The 19,548-nt window shown below is 44.5% G+C and overlaps 1 protein-coding gene across 1 annotated transcript in view; it reads right to left on the bottom strand.

Annotated features, from left to right (window-relative positions):
* Usp15-31 (Ubiquitin specific protease 15/31) overlaps nt 1-19,548 on the bottom strand; it is a 65,297-nt gene that overhangs the window by 35,584 nt on the left and 10,165 nt on the right. The window contains exons 2-6 of the mRNA XM_075702150.1: nt 17,963-18,181; nt 12,311-12,400; nt 8,896-9,086; nt 6,636-6,747; nt 826-1,001 (exon numbers count right to left, since the gene is read on the bottom strand). Of these exons, the coding sequence (XP_075558265.1) occupies nt 826-1,001; nt 6,636-6,747; nt 8,896-9,086; nt 12,311-12,400; nt 17,963-18,181 (788 nt within the window). The remainder of the gene's footprint in view (nt 1-825; nt 1,002-6,635; nt 6,748-8,895; nt 9,087-12,310; nt 12,401-17,962; nt 18,182-19,548) is intronic.

Genomic DNA, 19,548 nt, shown 5'->3' with positions numbered 1-19,548 from the left:
GCTGATGGATAAACCAAAATTTTTAGTTATAGGTAGATTTTCAGAGGGGGCTGTTTTCACGGCAAATCGTCATTGTTGTGGTCATGACAAGTCTCTAGAGCACGACCAGGGCTCTGGGAGTACCCTAGTACCACAGTAGAAGAGAACGCCTTCATGACAAGCGTGGCAATGGTGCATTCATGCAGGAAAGTAAACTTACAGAGCAGTCTTGTGCTGCACGAAGTTTGATTCTATGACGCATGGATGCGACTTTCGTTAGTCAACCCTTTTCAGAAAAATAACGATGGCTGTCTGGTGAGACAGTTTGCCAAGCTGATGGCGGTGTAGTAAATTTTTTTTTAATCAGCACGTACAAGCAGTTTGATTACGTGGCTCTCATTATGAAACCATGCACAAGAGACGGAAGCCCCCAGCATGAGAAGCTAGTACTGTATTTCCATTTTAACCGTGACTGATTGTGCCATTAGTTGAGCAAATGTACAGTGCTAAGGCAATGAAGCGAAACAGTTTAGGGCTAACTAATATGTGTAACTTCTTGTTTCTACTGTCATGAATTTGTGTTACATCGGTGTAATTTTGGCTCTTACACTTAGATCAGAATTCCTACCACCCTTAGCGACCAGATGCATAGTGACGTGATAACCCACTCATGAGTAATTGTGCTTGTTCAGTGTCCTGCTCTAAACTTCCCTCTCGCATTTCATTCCACGAGTAAGCATGATACGAAGAAGGCGCACCCACAAATTAGGAAAAGGGTCTATTCAACCGTAAATTTCGCTAGACACTCATGACAACACAAGGTGTTCGAAAGCATCCAAAACTCACCGGTCGGCGACCTGTGGCTCCCACTGAAGAACCACTCGGAGCAGGGGTGCAGGCGCGAGGTCCCTCGACGCCTCCAGCAGACAGTCCACGAACTCCAGGAAGAGCGGGTGGTCCACGTCCGCCGGAAGGCTCAGGCGCGCGTCCCACACCAGCACATCCAGCCTGTTCACCAAGTCCTGCACCCAACAGAGGGAACTCAGACAAAGAGCACGGACAGGAATATCAGGTAAAACAGTGCAGTGTGTATACAGTCGAACCCGAACACCATATTTGCCCGAATCTGTGCCAGCTTCATTCTGCAGTGGAAATACATAGGCCACTGCTGCTGCTGCTCTTCCTACACATGGTGATGCCAGCCTGAGTTTTAATCCGACCCACCTGAATTCAGAAGGTCGTAAAATGAAAAGTAAGCTTTCCTCGAAACTTTCCTTGCTCACCAAGATTATAGTAAGCAACAACAGTCGCAAAAGACAAATCACATCTATTACCAGTGTCCAGTGAAAGCCATGTATGTCATGCGCCAGCTGACTGTAGGCTGCACTGTATTGACACTGCGTGCTCAGTGCCATTGTTGCCAGCCTCTGCTAAAAGCAAACTTTGAAAACAAACAACGACAGTGAATGCACTGCACGCATTCAATGCTGTCAGAAGGGCGCACCCCCCAGTTACAGTAAACTGAATATAAAGTTCAACTGTGGCAGTAGATACTAATTGGTTAGCTAGATAGTAAATGTTAGCTACTGTGCTGCCTTTTGGTACTGGCATTAGGGGCAGGCCATTTTTTTTTATTTGTGACGGCTTCTGACGACATCCTCAAATTTTGGCTAACCTAGAAGTTTCATAATTCATGTTTAAAAAAAAATTGTGTGGAATAATCTACGATGGCTGTCGCTTCTGGAAAGCTTCTGGAAAGTTACAGTAAAGTCTTCATACAGTTGACTTCCATTAATTAGATCCTGACAGGACCGACTAAACTGGTCAAATTGAACAAAAGGCAGGAGAAGCACTGAAACATGACGTTCATTCACTTGGCAGTATTGCCTCAAAAGTTAGCTTTGCCGCAATACAGGCAAGTCAAGCAGCAAAGCATGTCAAGCCAGAAAAGGTGCCACGGTTACGGGACATGCACATGCGCAGTCTCCGGTCAGACTGCGAGCACTGAGATGCCTAATAAATTTACTGGCAGGCCTTCAGAGTTCTAGCCAGACCCCTGCAATTTTGTTGGCTTTAAACGTCTCCTCGACTTTCTGAATGTTTCAACTTACTGCATTCTTTTCGACTAGCTTTCTCAAAACAGAGGTAGCTTCTCAGTGCATGGCACGTGTGTGCGTGCGCATATAATAAAGCAATGTGTACTAAGTCCCGTTAACAGTCTCACATACGAGACACACATGGAGGGTGCAATGAGGGCTGAAATGGCCACAGCAGCATCAGAAACAGCTCTGAATGGCTGCCAGTATGCTTGATAGGCGTCTAGGTGCTCCTACTGTGACCGGAGACGGCGTGTTCACTTCTGCATAATTAAGACACGTGTAGTACAGCGACATTGGCCCCTTTCCATTCTTGGTATGCTTCGTTCACCTCAATAGATCGCACATGCTTCGCTGTACAACACAGCTGTACTGCAACGAAGCTGACCAGTCAAGTTCGAATTATCCGGCAGAGGCTAATTTTGAGATGGAACAAAAGTTTGGGCCAACAGAAATGTACGAGTGCTGGATGGGACCTTCAGTAGAGATCAATTTAATGGAAAAAGCAAGTTAACTGAAGTGAAATTAACGGAAGCCTACTGTATAAAGAATCTCATAGCACCACTGAAAATCCTTCGTTATTATGAAATACAGTGGTATAGAAATCAGCACATTCACTTTCCCACTAAATTTAACTAGGAGAATCCATTTCCCATTCAGTGCACATACCCAGTAGCCTTATTTAATTGTTATAACCAGGGGTGTGCAAAAACCAAATAGCAGACTTCAAGTCGAACAGCTAATTGAACGAAGAAAGAAAAGCCAAATATTGAATCGTATATCGAATATCAGAAAATTTACCACCCATTTACACTTATAAATTTTGTGCAATAAGCACAGTGCTGCATATGCTCAAGAGGCTACTCCCATTACATAACAAGAATGTAGCTAGCTATCAGTAACTTACGTACCTAGGAATCGACATGTATAGTAAGCACTACTTATATTAAAGGGAACACCCAATTAGTATGACAGCACCGATAACAACTCAGTTCGTATATGAAGGTCTAGAAAATATCTTTTATTGATAGAATTTCGGTCGAATAGAATTCAGCACTTCTTTAAGTCTGAAGCTGAAGAAATAGCGAAGCTGTCCTAAACACCAATGAGGCTTTCAGTTTAATTGTGGGTCATACTGTGTTTAAGGGCAATCTTCTATTGGTTAGAAAATTTTGCTTTCCAGTTTTCTTCCAGGAAAGGAGAGGCTTTTTCCAACTTTATGGCAGGTAGTCTCTGTGAGCTATCAGCTTGTTAAGGCCACTATGCGCAACAGACAAAAGCGGGGAATGCGCATCACATCCCTCAGCCTCGCTCCGTGCGGTCATTGGTGCCGCATACATCGACTGCAGTTGGTGCCAGTCGTAAGAAGTTTTCAAATTGGGAGGCCCACGGCGAGTTCGCACGACACCTAGGCACGATCACAGAAAGTGGTCGCACAACGCTTTCTGAAGGTCGTGCAACCGCCCTGAATAGATGTGCATTGACTCGGTATGAAACCATAACTTTAGTCGCCAACACTTGAAGACGTAGCTCCGATTAGGCCTGACGAGCTAGACAGTGTGGCCAATGGTGTGGCCCATGACAAAAAATTTGCTGCAGGCTGATGTGATAACAGGCTGCAAACCGTCGTGGAAAGCCTGTCACTAATACGTTCCGACAGCATTCTCATCAGTGATCAATGGCGAGATCACGATGCGTGCCTCGGCACCTTCACACGTGCAGCGTCATAGCGCCGGCCACTGCCCGGTCATTATGGACTATGAATATTCAAAAAACTGAATACTAGATACTAGATTGGCAGCCGCTGAAGTGGTGTTCAGGTCCGCAGGTCAGCTGCTACCATGGGCACAAGTGCCAAGTTCGTCCGCGTGCTTGCATGTGGGCAGAGAGCTCCAAACTGCGCGAATCTACGTGCGTGGAAACAACATGCGTATCCGATATGATCAGCATGCCTTCCAGTGGCTAATCAACCTGACCTTCACACATCTTTCTGTGCTTTTCATACGCACTGCTTTTGTTGTTTCCTCTGTCCGATACTGTCAATAATTTCGATCGATCTGGTTGACAGGGTCGAACCTCGTACCGACGCGATCTCATGCCATGGTAACACTGCGTGTGTCAAGGCATCACCACGACCCGGTCATCCACTATGGAATTTCTGAAAAACAGAATACTAGATACAGTCGACGACAGATAATTCGGATTCCACAGGGAACGTAAATAAGCCCAAACTATCAAATGTCCGAAGAAAACAAATGCATCCAAAAAAGATCCGTTTATTTAAGTTTTAAGGCCCCTGTGCAAGGAACAAGTGGTCGATGCGTAGCTGCACGCACTTCCGTTTACGTGCAACCAATGTCTGCCTGTATTCCTGCAAGTTTTGAGTTTTGCTGGACACCGATGCAAGGACTGCAAAGGCTGGAGTCAGATCCACACGTGGAAGGCTCTGGAGCACATGGTACACCATCATTTGAGTCAGAGTCGCTGTTTGACGGAGGGAGAACTTGCTTTATTATTTCGTCATTGCTCAGTTCGACACGTGACGAAACCGCACTGTCGACATCCACAATGTCTTCAAATCTAATAGAGGCAGGAACTGGTACACCGCAAACTAGCAGGTCATCAATGATGTCCCCACTTGAGCTTGTTGTGGTAGGCGGCAGTTCAGCCTCTACAGTTGCGAAGTCAGGCTCATTCGGAGTGCAAGGGCACTGTTGGTGCCATTTGACGCAGCCTGTATTTAACTTCACGAGCAAGACTTCTTGGAGCCAGCAGAGAGCTGTCTGGAACGCAAACTAAACAAACAAGCACAGCATGGTAGAATGCTGTCTACAAGGTAAACTCAACAAATAGAATGGCAATACCAAGCCATGCGCGGGGGTGCCAGAAAGGGATGTGATGATCGTGATGTTGATGGGACCTCATAACTCGGGCAAAACCTCCAAGATCGGCATTTGCAGTGAAATCTCAGAGGCGTACAGCGCCAACCAATGCAAGGCCTCAGAGATTACCATCCAGTGTGTAATCTCTGAGGCCATACTTGTCTCGTCGTGATTGCGAGAAGAGATACTGGGGGTGGCAGAGTTGGCGTACGCTACAGCCATAGACGGAGTCCGGATAATCGAATGTAGAGCTGATGACTGTCTGAAATATCGGTCGTCTTTGCACATTATGTCTATGGGAACCATTGGTGGTGCAGTGAAGCTGTCCGAATTACCCATCATGTCCGGATTATCGGTGTCCGATTTATAGGTCAGCGACTGTATTTGATTTACAAATCAAATGATTCAAATGCTTGCTATTTGATTCAAATCAAATATTCAAGCATTCAGACACCCCTAGTTATAATCGATAATGCAGCATGAAAGTACTGTAGTAAGCTGTTTTTATTACCTAGAATACATAAAAAGATTGATTGCACATCAGCTGCTCCCCCACTGTTATATCCAATACACTGCTAAAGCCGGTCCCGTTTTAATGGGTTCGACTGTGTCTATGACATTACCTTGGGCGTCATGGCACAAAGTGCGGAGGGACATTTTGCTGGGAGTGGAGTGATGTCATCAAGGCTTCTCCTACAAAAGGTTGTGCAACGCAGTGCAACCACAAGATGCATGAGAAAGTCCGTTGATACCATTAATGGCGAGTTGCCGTGGCGACAGAATTCTGGGCCAGTATAAGGTATAGATTCCTTCTGCTCAATCCTATGCCACTCTTTATCATCCACTGTTATTGGCCGGCTGATCCTGTTAATAACACAGCCGGAGGACGCCAGTCTGACAAAGCGCGACAACGAATGGCATTGGCATAGAATAATTACATTGTCCCTGCCCTGTTCTCACTTTCTTGGTGACATCGTAGCTGCACACGAAGCATGGAAGCGTTTGTGCAGCGACTTTTCCTTTGTGCTTTTGCAGTTGTGATTTCGAGATATCCAGAGTCCGGCGCAAGAACTTTTGATATAATAATAATAACAATAATAATAATATTTGGGGTTTTACGTGCCAAAACCACTTTCTGATTATGAGGCACGCCGTAGTGGAGGACTCCGGAAATTTTGACCACCTGGGGTTCTTTAACGTGCACCTAAATCTAAGCACACGGGTGTTTTTGCATTTCGCCCCCATCGAAATGCGGCCGCCGTGGCCGGGATTCGATCCCGCGACCTCGTGCTCAGCAGCCCAACACCATAGCCACTGAGCAACCACGGCGGGTAACTTTTGATATAAGGGGAGGAAGACGTGGAGTTGACTACACTACAGTGGGAATGAATTTCTATGTAACCGATATTTCGAGATATCAGAAATCGAGTAGCGAGTGTTTCACTGTCTTTGCAGGCACAGCATTTCTACCTACAGGATCGGCAGAGTAGCTGAGTGTAATCGTGGAATGCAAACCTATGCTTCTAATGCTTGAATCTGGGAGGGGCACTGTAAATTCTTTTTAAAATTTTTTTTTTTTTTTGCAGTTTCTCACAAACGGTCACTGGTGATACTGGCAGACACCAAACCGACCCCGGCAGCGAGCCCGTAACGACTATCGCTGCAAAATGATCCTTGCCTGGTCTTTCAGCGCCGACTGCCTTGATGTGGGGATTCCCTCGAGCAGCTGCTTCTTCAGCTCCAACACCGAGACTTCCCTGGAAACCCAGGCTGCTCGCGTGGCACCCAGGCTGTAAGGAACATGAAGGCAGAAACGCGCGTCACAATTAAAAGCGATGAGTCAAACAGAGTTGTCAAGTCCGTTCTAGTAAATGGAGCTTCTTGACAACTCGATGCCTTCTACACATTGCACGGTTATCCAAGGTACACAAATGCGACAAGGGGGGGTCAAGGCAAGCTCTGACAACCCTGAGAGCAAGAGACATATTACGATTATGTCATACGACAATGTTCGTAACCTTTTTTTTTTGTGTGTGTGTGTCAAGGCAAGCTCTGACAACCTAGAAAGCGAGAAACATATTACGATTACGTCGTACGACAATGTTCGTAACTTTTTGTGTGTGTGTGTATGTGCGTGTGTGTGTGATAATAGACAGTTTTAGTATAGCGTACGCTATTCCATTGCGTACGCTAAAATATAGCGGGTCGTCACTGCGTGTGCGCTGAACGCTAAACGAAATAGCGGGTATAGCGGGCGTACGCAGCGCAAACGAGTTAGCGTTAGCATTTTTGCATGGTTTGCGGAGTTTGCAGGAAACATGGCGGCGGTCCCGGCTGCCCGCTTCGAATTGAATTTGGTGTTGCTTTTGTAAAATGCACTTCGTTCGTAGCAAATGACTGTATAAACGGCTTTCACTAAGTCTCAGGCCGCTTCGACGACAGAGTATTATGAATAACTTCGTGGTGCTTTCGAGATCGCTTCTCGTTTCGAACGAGTCAAAGCCTAACAAAAGAAACATTCAAGATGTCAGCGCCACCTATCGCAACAGGCACGAAATAGCCACAACGACAGCATATGGCCTCAGAGATCCGAAGATATCGTCGTCCAACTAAAATTGTAGAAAATGTGCGCTGCTTAGCGTACGCTATATTATAGCGTATAGCGTACGCTATAGTTGCGCACGCTAAACTAAAACTGTCTGATGTGGCCAGGCTGTGGCGATGACACTACACATTTAGCAAAAAGTCCGTAAGTAATAATGGGCCTGATGCTTTTCTCAAAGTTTTTTCCTATATTTTATTTGCCAGTAGGTGTCTTCTTCAATAAACTAATTCTTTAGGTTACCTCACACATTGGAGAGTCCGTGGTTGAAATATCAAGACAAAAGAGGTGCGGATTACCTTAAAAATGATATCAAATATCACATTTAAAAACTTTACTTGGCCCAGAAAAACAAGCTTGATGCACCCATATGGCTCACCGGCAAGCTCTTCTGTATGCCTTTATGACACAGTGCCAAATGGAGGCAGATATCCTACTTGGAATAAAATGAGGGCAAGGCGTTGACCTTAGCCTAGGTCCAGAGAGGAATTTTGCCAGGGCAATTGACTGGCTGTTTAGGTTACTGTCATTAAAGCTGTCATTAAGGTGGCTAAAAACTCACTAAATTAAGCAACTTTCTTGTAATTTTGCAGAATAAAAACTAGCTAGATTTACCAGCTCCCTTGCAATTCTACCTGGACTGTTATGTGACCATTAGCCTAAAATGAAATGTTTTACTGCTGGAAGAAGTGCGGTACTATTTCTGTTCCTATCTTCCTAACTTCTTCCATTGCCTGCTATTATCCTGAACTCTTACAATGAATGGCCAATTTATTTTTTTTTTTTTACTGTGGCATTCGTCTTATCATAGACAACACTGTATCTGCGAAGCCACCATGGCCATGTGAATGACCCACCTATGACCCACCTAGCACGGGGCTGATAGTCTGATGTGGCCAACCAAGCACGCTGGCCACTTTCTAATAAATGCGTTTTTTAACCCTTAATAAGATTATTTCTGTAAAACAATGTAGACAATACTTTGAAAGCATTTTTGCTTATACAAAATCTCAGCCACTCGTTGCAAAAGTTATGTTTGAGAGCATTATGCATGAAAATGAGAATTGCAAGAAAACAAAAAGCATCGTCCATGAGCTGAGCTCCCCCTTGGCTAACTTTACAAGACACACGTACAAACCCAGTTTGCCTAGGGCACGGAAGGAGCTAAGTCACTTCCTGGCACGAAACAAATGCTTCACGATCAATTTTTAAGCTAACCTTAATGATCTTGACTGAATGGTTGCCCTTAATATCGCTTCAAATGCTTGAACTGCCCTTGGGCACTGTGGGCTTTCAAGAACGTCAGCCTCCACTGAGATAAAAAGGAATGGCTTACCAAGGACCAGACGTGCCGACCCTCGACCGACACAGGACGAGGATCTGGCTGTCCTTGGGAACGGCTGGGTCCGTGCTCGGAGGAGCCAGCTCCAGGGCGACCAAGCGGGAGTTTGCTGACAAAGCGCTGGCAATCTCGTCGCCCTCGAACAGCAATCCAAACCCTTCTTTGGTCTCTTCCAGCAGGAGTAGCTGCATTTTATGTAGAAGTAACAATTATATAATTCTCGCAATACCCCTCAAGACTTTTGCCCCATTTTTCTCAGCACTGTAAGGTAGCCATTAAGTGCAATATACGATCTCGCAAATCACGCAGGAAACTCTGCAAAGGCACTTTGTGCCTTTGCAACTATTTAGAGGAAATATTGTGCCCTGAAACACATTCCTGACTTCAGAAACCAACATACATAGTTCTCCGTATTCGTAATGACATGCTCCTCTGTAGCTATCAATAGCCATTTTCCACACAAGCATCTCCAGCTGTTGTATTTGACTTCGTGGAGATTTTAGCAAGACAAACAGCTGCAGCATGGAAAAGCAAAATGGACAATGGAAAGACTTCGGACATGTTACGCAGGGAAAGAAATAATTAGAAGAAAGGCAACTGATGTCCTGGAAAATAAAGAGCAGCCACTAACCAAAAAAAATAAGGAAAGGTGGCTTATAAAACGAAATAGGGCTGTAGTTTGCCAGCACATGCCTCCATCTGTAACAGTACAAGCACAAGCTGTCAAGTTTTTGCCACTGACTCTGTCAACCGTTGCAAAAAAAAAGTTAGAGCCCATAGACACAACGTTCTTGAGTGACAACACAGTAAACGTCCCAACTGTGGTAAGTAATGTCTGGCATTGCAAACGGAGCACATATGAAAAGGGTGCCATTTCTCATGCCGTCCTGCATGAAAAAAATTAATTTGCACAAATTTACACAGGCCTTGCACTGATACAAAGCACCCACGGTCATTGCGTAAGTGTTAAGATCTCGGCATTCTGGAGCACTTGGGATTTCACACTCGTAAATACTGTGTTTCCACTACAGCCAGCTACACAAAACCCGTACAGTGCAGTCCAATTATAATAATACCACATATAATTATATATTAGTTACAACAATGAGTCAACTTAGGAGAATCAACTTATGCATTAGGGCTATGGGACAGACAGTCATGTATGATGATATTTTATTCACTACATGTCAGATATAACGATCAAAATTTGCCTTTTAAATGGAGTTTTCCATGTGGAATGTAACCCTTATACTCATTAGCCCACAGTACCTGGACACAACAACACAAGCATGTTGTATAATATGTTATTCAGCAAGGGATCATGATGGGCAAAATTAAACCAGCTTACATTCAGAACATCCTGTACTAATAGGGATAATGCCAAAAATTGGACAATGCCCTATGATAAAGACGACCACTTAAAAACTGAAAATGCACATACCATAACAATGACAGCACCGTTTTGCACAATCATGCAATAACGGAACCCGAATGCGAGAAACAAAACCAATTAGCTTTGTTTTCCTTCCCACATCTGTAGGTGTGTGCAGCACTGGTAAGCTTACTTACTAGTTGCTTACTAGTTACAACTTGCTAGTTGCAGGGCTAAAGGGCATTTCGTGCTTGGCCGCACCATAACACACACTTCAATGGTAAAACTTACTGGAAGGATAACTGATGCTAGTGTCAGTGTGTGCTTTCGGTACAGTGCTTCAGTTGGCACGAGAATGATCAGTACTAGTACACGCACTTGTCTATACTTTGTCCTTATGGATTTGAACAACCTTTCCGTTTTCTTGTTTTGTCCTAATGTTGTCACCTCAAGTTTGCTTTATGACAATGATTAGCCTCATTTACCATTCAATTTCTGTTGTTTACAGAACATTACGCAGAGATATATCCTTCAAAATACCTAATGTAGTCACACGTCATGGATGTTGCTGCCCAAGAGCCATCCAAATATATATTCCATTTCATACCTACATACAGTTAAACCTCGATATAATGAATGTCAATATAATGAAATTCTCATTATAACAAAGGCAAGTGTTTGACATAGCAGTTCTGCGGGCTACTACTACGTCAAACACTTGCCTACTACTACGTCAAACACTTGCCTTTGCTTCGTGTTGTTGACAAATTCGACTTTGCCCTGCCATCTGCTAGCCGCCTGGTTAGCTCAGATGGTAGGGCGGATGCCCCGGAAAGGCGGTGGTCCCAGGTTCGAGTCCCGGACCAGGACGAATTTTTCTTCAACTCTGAGGCTTTCCTTTCGAGGATCCCGTATAGGTTTATTTTGTAGCAATTTCTACGAACGGGTGGATGTCTGATTTTCCCTTTATTAACGAATTTCAAGCTGAATAAATTTTTTCCCCCGCAAATTTTTGTTTTTTTCACTTGCCTGATAATTAAGAAAAATTTTCGGCCCTTTCCGTAATAAAAATTAATTGTCAACTAACTTGCACAAAAGGTCAAATTTCAATATAACAAAGCAAATTTCCCATTTTATCAGCTTTGTTATATTGAGGTTTAACTGCAGCAAGCAGCACTACAGAAGCTATGCAAGTGGTGGAGTCGTAGACATTTAACAGTGTGTGTTTTGCGATACACTTGGCTCCAATTTGCAGTGCCTTTATATGAAATAACTATTCCCCTCTATTACAACTACAACTCGCGTAAATATTTAAGGTTACGCCAAATTACACAATATTTGTGCGCCTCTGTGCTTCCAGTGTACAAATACGCAAGGTTTTGGCCACAGCTTAAGTGGTGCACCATGACTGCAGATACATGTCATTCAACTGGTTCTGTGGTGAATAGGTTCAGATTTGCTACGCCTTCCACGTGACAGATACGCCATATTTTACAGAATAAAAGTACAAGACGTAAATCAAACTACAAGACACCATACCTTATCTTTCTTTCATACCTGACACGCTACTTTTTGGTCCAAGCAGCTAGAGAGGTTCTCTAAGTTTTCACAGCATTGCTTGCTTTGTATCAAATGAAGTAATATGACATGCCTACTCGAAATATTGAGACCTACGCATGCAGTTGGAACTCCATAAGAGAACGAAGGATGCTGTCAACGCAAAACGCTCAAATGCTGCAAAAAAATTTTGCATAACTAGCATGCACCACAGCTAAACGACAAGGAACAATAAAAAGCAGCTGTAATTTACTTCTCAATGAGAGTCATGCCAAATCACTGAAAAAACCATGTGCTTTCTATAACTTCCGCGGTTATTGTGCGACTGAAGTGGCCAGATTTCTCTGGTAATTGAGATTGCAAAACAACACGCGTCACGATCAGAGATTGCAATATCCACTGATTGAGAGTAGTAAGCACATGCCTTGCCATGCACGCCTCGCGCCGGCACGAACGTACAATAACAACGCAGTGGACTACCTGGTCGGGTGGAATGTGGCACTCGGTGGCTATTCGGAGTCGCACTTGCTCCATCGGCGCCCCAAAGTCCATGTGGAAGGCCAGCTTCGTCTTTGGAAAAAAAAAAAAAAGAAGGAAAAGGAAGGTTGAAATTTCCTTTTATCCCGCAATTTATTTCCAGAGCCTGGTGCCCTGCTGCCTGTCAGGCGCAACTCTCCAAGCCCTCCAGGTTCCAACTCGCCTGATCTCTTGTGCTCGCACATTTCCTGCCAGTATTGTAGGCATCTTTAGCGGAGCGTCACTTACGGTTTGCTTCACTCACATTTCATTCACTCGGGTGTGTGAAATGCAAACAGAAATGCGAACCGATGCGGGGGACAACACTGATTTTGCTGTTTCTTTTTAACAAGCGCGTCTTCCAGAGAAACCAGCGACGAGCAGTGAGGTTAGCTGTAAAACGACAATGAAACCCAGTATAGATGCACCCTCACTCTTTGCTCAAACGGCTTCGTAGCAGAGTGTGGGCTGCCTTCTGCATTCAGCCGCCGGCATTGCGTTGAGCACACGCCGCATTAACGCTTTCACAATGCAGCTGTGCGCAACTTGTTCAAGTACACTGGTCTTAGTGGAGCAGATTGTAAAAATATGTTTAAAAAATGTATTAATACTAGCTTAAGTACAGGAACCTCCGTGTAAGATTAACTTCACTGAATTTCCTCGCAAGCTGAATCATCCAGAGCGCTTTCGTTAGTCTCCTGATGCTGGTTGTGTTTATGAATGCTGAGCTTCTGATGAGGTGAACAGATTTGCGAGGTTCGTTATAGTGGTTCTAAAGGAGATCACGTTGGACTGTTTGGAACTGGAAAACGCACTTTCAGCCATGAGCCCCCTTCACAGTTCAGTACAGCAATTAAGCATCCTTGTGCATTAATGACAATACGGGTACGAAAGTGAATAAGCCCGACAGCGACCAAAACAACCAAACGCTTTATTTCTGGAAGCGGTATATGAAGGCATGAGGAATGAATACACATGAAAAGGAGAAAACGATCAGCATGATAGATATCCGACTTATTTTGTCAATAGGGAGAACGATGGAGAGCTGACGCATATGTCCCTGCGTGGGAAGATGCTAAAGGTTTCAGAAACCTTGCGTGCATGCTGCTCACGGCATACTCGAGTAGGGATGTGCGAGTATCAAAATTTTCAAACACGTATGGAATACGAATACTGAGCTTCGAATGTCAAATCGAGTATCGACTAATGGTATGCGCACGCATTTCTTACCAAGTTGGGTTATATTAACACGTTGGAACATCGCAGATACAATGCTAAAGAATTAGACTAGTAAGCCACTATACTAAAAGATTGTGTATTTGGCTTACGTTAACTTGGAAAAATGAGCACTTCCTACTAGCTGTCTGTTCTCTCCAACCTGTGCATTATTATCATCATCAAAGGCCTGCTAACTCGGAGGCATTTGATCCTATGCCAGCCGTCATGCATCGCATTTGCTGTCAAGCAACAAGCTCAGGATTGCGAGCGGTGGTGAAAAAGAGCGCACCCTTGCCATCTGCAAACCTATGCCCCTAGCTAGGCCAGCTTTCCCACAAAGCTTAGACTTCTAGTGGCTAAGTGTGCTTCACAGGCGAAATTTTTCCAGCAGCACAAGATTATAGCAAAATTCAATACTAAATCAGATGCATATTCTTAGGTTAAATTGATACAAACGCTAAGAACCCTGCTTGCTCCTACACAGCTGGCAACATGTTCTATTTGTTTAGAATATTCGTATCCCCAAATGAATATTCGAAAACTTTCGAATGCCTAGTTTTCGAACTGAATGTGAATATTTAAAAAATAATATTTGATAATATTGGAAATATCCATACATTCGCATGCCCCTACTTTTCAACTGTTCTGCATTGTCCAAAGATGGGGAAACACAACCATGCTCGCGTAGGTCACTGACACCATCTTCTTGTTTGAGCAATGAAAAGCACTCGCAAATGAACGGAATCTCATTTGCAACCTCCGTGCAACACTCAAAAACACAACGAGCATGCTTTTTAGAGCAGGACTGTTGGGGATGCATACGTCAGCTCTCCGACCCCCTCCCCATCAACAAAAGAAATAGAAAACCTGTCGTGTCGACCCTTTTTTCCTTTTCATGATTCCTTCCTCGTGCGGTTATGTGCATACCGCTCCTGGAAATAAAGCATTTGATTATTACTCAGCACTTTGCTCTGTGGTTCTCTTGCTGTGTCCTGCATTGCACTGCTTAAAACTGTTGTTCAACAAGAAGTGCCAACCAGCTCTAACGAACTAGCTCTTAACGTACCGAAGAGCTTACTACTGAGCCATCTCACTGCACCGAAGCTGCTTTTCTAGGCAAGGCATAATCCTGACACCATTTTAGAATATAGAGGGTTGTTTTCTTTTTTTTTTTCACATTCTAACAGCTGACCACACCACAGCAGGAGGTAACTTAAAGCCACACTTTATAAGAAAAGCTAGGAAAACATGTGGGAAAAAATTAAAACAAAGACCAAATCCATATCAAGTCAACCTAATACAGTAAAACCCTGTTAATTCGGATCTCACAGGAGCCAAAAAAAGAAAGATGTCTAAATTAACGGAATGTTGAATTATTACGGGTATCAAGAAAGCAATAAACAATACTAGCCTGCCTTTTAATCTAACAGATTGTCCGTGCATCGCAATTTAGCCGGCACATTTGACGCCAGCGAGTGGGCCGCGGTAGAATCGCTCTTCCTCCTTAACAGCTTCTGTCGTACTGCACTAATCAAATCTAAACTACTGCTCGCTACAACTATTGCGGATGAAACTGTGGTCGCTATCGACATGCTCACGGATGGTGGCTACGCAGTTCTGAATGCACACAGCGAACGCGCACTGCGTCAAATGAAACTACCATTTGCCGTAACCGCCGTGGATGAAATTCTGGACGCTATCGATGCGATCATGGATAGCAGCTGATGCAGTTACGAAGGTACGTGGCCAACGCAATGACATTCGCGGCGGTGAATGCAAGGGTAATGGCCAGAGAGCCACAAATAGGCAAGAAGCGTTCCGGCGTTTTTGTCATTCTCATACTGCTTTCGTTGACGACTATGACAATGCAGATTTGGCTGCCTCGTTTTGGTTCGACGCTAGTGCAGCATTTGCTCATTTGTGTCGCACATTTGCAGCGCTCCGTGCTCACTGCAGTGTCAGAGTTATCCAAAATAACAGATGCGGAGCCAAATATGTCCAGATTAATGAGCGTTTGATGCCGATAATGCATACTTTTGCTGGGACCAGAGGATGAGTTTCAATTATCTGATCTTCCAAATTAACGAGGATCAAATTAACGAGGTTTTACCGTAATTGTCATTTGTTAAAAATTTTTCGCTTAAGTGAGGTGTTTGGGGCCACAATCTGGCGACCTTGTCGTTTCGAGGTCACCAGTGACAGTGTCGTTTTCGTTTACCTTTTAAAAACACGACCTGTCCATTTGAGAAGTGAAAAACAGGTTATGGAATCACACACCAAGCATGGCAGTACTAAACACACATGAAATGCCTAATGTGACAGATCACGTGCAGCCCACGCGTTTGGGCACAGAGGCTTTAGAAACGGGAAGAAGCTGGGCATAACGGTTTACGATAACGGGTGCAAACAACTGCAGGCTTCAAGTGATTTTTCAGGAAGCAAGCACAGATAGCAATGGTGAACAAGATGATAACGGCAAGTCGAGAGGTGCGCTACAGTTTGCAAGGTCGCAACAAATTGAAACGTTGAGCTCAACTCGGCAGTCAGTTCAGCTTTCTCGATCTTATTGGTGCATTTTCACTTCTATGCAGCAATTAGTGACATTTCGTTCTCCTTGCTTCAGTGCCCCTAGCATTTCACAGGAGCTTCACGGCTCGCGTTCTGACAGTTAACACGGGGGAGCATGTTTTCGTGATGAGAGGGACACAGTGCGTCACTGCACAAACCTCACATTGACACGTACCGCCACGACTACCATGTGTGGGAAGACAATGGCACACAAGCTGGCAGGGTCTGCACAGCTGTGTTACAATTCGTTCTAGCAAGCAAAGCTGCTTAACCTGAGGTCCTAGAATACGGCTGCTTCTGTGCACCAGTCTATGCAATTGGTACACAAACATGCACAGACATATTTCTCCACCTGGTGTTCAAATTCTGACACAAATACAGTTGATGTGAGTAATGTTCTTCTGAAAACATATTACAACTAAAGAAATCAGTATTTTTATGTGTAATTATCAACGACGGCAAAATATTGACCGCAGCGTTCAAATAATTGATATTGGAATAAAATGCGCCAGGCGCCTCAACGCAGTGGCTTGCCCGTGGGAAATGCCTGAGGATGTTCTATTCCACCTGCTGGGGCATGCGCTCGTGGTCTAAAGGTTAGAGCATCAGACTGCTGTGACAGGGGTCCTCTGTTCAAATTCTGATATTCTACAATATTATTTATGCTTATTTATTAAATATAATATATTCGGTACGTCACCGCGACCAGCGGTCACAGGGGCACATACCCAGCAGCACATATCAGCGCCCGCAGTTACTGCTTCACAATGTTCGCGATCGGCCCACGGTAAGAAGCTGGGAACATACCCGACATGGAAAAGTGGTGGTAATTCACTAAGAAAGACATTGTATTTAAAAAAAAAAAGCACCAGACCTCTGTGGCTCTGGTTCCATTAAGTACTGCAAACAGCAATTATACAACTGCGACTCTCAAAAAATCTTTCTATATGCTTTTCCCTTTGTTTCTTGAGGAACATTTGAAGCCTACGTCACGAATTACACAATTCTTCATTGTAGCGAGACAGGATTCCTGGCCGTATCCCACATACACACTCTACACTTCGCACAAGCATACACAAAAGAGATTTCACGACACCGCTAACTTTGCTGAACATGGACATTTTTACCGATGCGGGAAAACCATTTACCAGAGCAAGTATTATGTGCTCTGTCACACAAAAGCATTCGTGGTGCAGCATTCAGCCAGAAACCCAGCGATGGTTGATTTGACCCCTGCTTGAATATCCTTTTCTTTTCATTGGAAGTCAGGCCGCACACAAAACCAAAGCACGACATACAAATGAATGAACATGATAAGCCCCACATCAAAGCTAATAGCTATGGCATTGACTGATCGACAACACAGTTTGTTCATAATTTCAGGATGCACACTGTAACCTCACAGGATGATTCAAGATGCACGCAGATACAACATTGGGTCAGGTGCACTACTGCTTGCATCATCTAACAGGCGGCGATGTTCCTCCTCCTGTTAAAATTAAATTGCAACATTTGAAACTGCACAAGGGGTCATGAGGGGTGTTGTAGTGGAAGGCCTGGGATTAATTTTGACCATTTAGGGGTCTTTAAAACACACTTAAACCTAAGTGACACGAGAATTTTTACATTTCGCTCCTCTGAAAATGTGGCTGCAGCAGTCTGGGATCAAGCCCTCAACCTTGAGCTCATTAGCAGAGCAACACAGCCGCAGCGGGTGGCCCTGCTGTCTGGAGTAAGGAAAGAAGGTTCGCACCTCGAGAACTGGACACCGTCACCCTGGTTAGCGCCAAACAGTGGATTGCAGGAGGTAACAAAAAAATGGGCTCTCACAGGCGGGGAGTTGCGTGGGACAAAGTGGACGTGACAGAGCCACTGGCTCGCGGCCGGTATGGGCAGCGAGAGACAGACGAATGGGTCGAAGGTGTTGCTCTGCTGGCCACAGCGCGGACATGTCAGCCGAAGACGAAGCTGACCGGCAAACAGCGATGCGACGGGGCTCCCCTGCCATGGTGTTGCCGCGCCGCCGCCTTTCACCGAGGACGATCGGCTCTGAAAGGGTAGCACGACAACCTTAAGCGCACAGTGCAAAGGGTGAAAGCGACTTAACACATTCGCTGCAGCAGCACTATTTGAACTCTCGATTTCTGTGCGTCAGTTGTCATATTTTGCTCTGGTGCATCGTGATTCCCTGGTGAGTCACCGGGGGGTTGTGCTCGTCAAGGTGCAGAGATATGGTGCCACAATGCATCGCACCAGAAGTGACAAGAACAGCCCCGTACAGCTGCACAGTGGGAATAACTGCCGTAACCCCCCTCCTCCCCCCTTGAGCCACGCTGCAATGAACATCTTAAATAGACACCACCACTTGTTGAACATGGTAATAAAAATATTCCAGACTTGTAGACAATGCTGCTGCCAACGTGTGAGCTAAATGTTATTTCATTGCATGCAGCCGGCAACCTACAACCTTTTAACGTGGATCGCTCGCCCCCTCCTGCAGGTTTTCGATGTCCCATTTTCTTTTTTTTTCCGTCCCATACGACGTCAGCGGTGACGTTACATGGGGCACAACAGCTGATAGATGCTATCCACTGTGTACACACATGTGGAACTTTCCAGATTCAGATTGCAAAAACCATAGCAAACAAACATGACATGGTGTAGATGCTGTCAGTTAACAGATAAACATATCAGAAGGGAAGCCATAAAAAGTAAAGAAGTCTTCTAGTCTGCGTCACTTCGTGCTACAAACTGATAATGTGGTACCACAGAAACAAGAACAAAAGAATGGCACAATAGGCAGGGCACTGCTACGTGCGCTAACCCAGCTGAAAGCAACTGATGAGTTGACGGCGAATGGGAAAAATAAATGTTGCCCTGTTCATATCTTCATTCATATTAGATTCTCTTCCAAAATTCCCTGAAAGGCATCGCACTCATTCCACTGTGCTGCTCAGATTTCAAATGAAGCCATTTAAGGGCCTCTTTAAGACAGATAGCGCAAATGTCATTAGAGGGTATTGCAAGAATGTGTGCCAAATGGATGAATCTGTGACGAAGAACAGTAAAAGGCAGCTAAAGAAAAGCTGTAATATTGGTGGTGTTAAGTTGGGGGGACGAATAGAACGAAAAGATCGTAGCACTTTCTTGGGGAAGTAAATTTCTTCTAATGCTCGATAGTTTGTTAATATGAAACTTGGACATTAAGAGCTGAGAATAAATGCAGCAATAAGGTTGAAAATAATTAGTTTGGTAGCACCACCTACCATGTAATTTCAAAGAGGAAGCTAATGAAACCTATCTATTCATCTATAAGGTTGAAAATATTATAGGATACAAACAAAACCTTATCTTGAAGTCATCGGTTTCAGGGATACCGCCACTTTCGCGTGATGTTGCATCCAGCGAGGCGATTC

The sequence above is a fragment of the Dermacentor variabilis genome, chromosome 8 (assembly GCF_050947875.1).
Source record: "Dermacentor variabilis isolate Ectoservices chromosome 8, ASM5094787v1, whole genome shotgun sequence".
Taxonomy (NCBI): domain Eukaryota; kingdom Metazoa; phylum Arthropoda; class Arachnida; order Ixodida; family Ixodidae; genus Dermacentor; species Dermacentor variabilis.
Note: the sequence above shows the minus strand (reverse complement) of the source record. Positions and strands in the feature narration are given on the sequence as shown.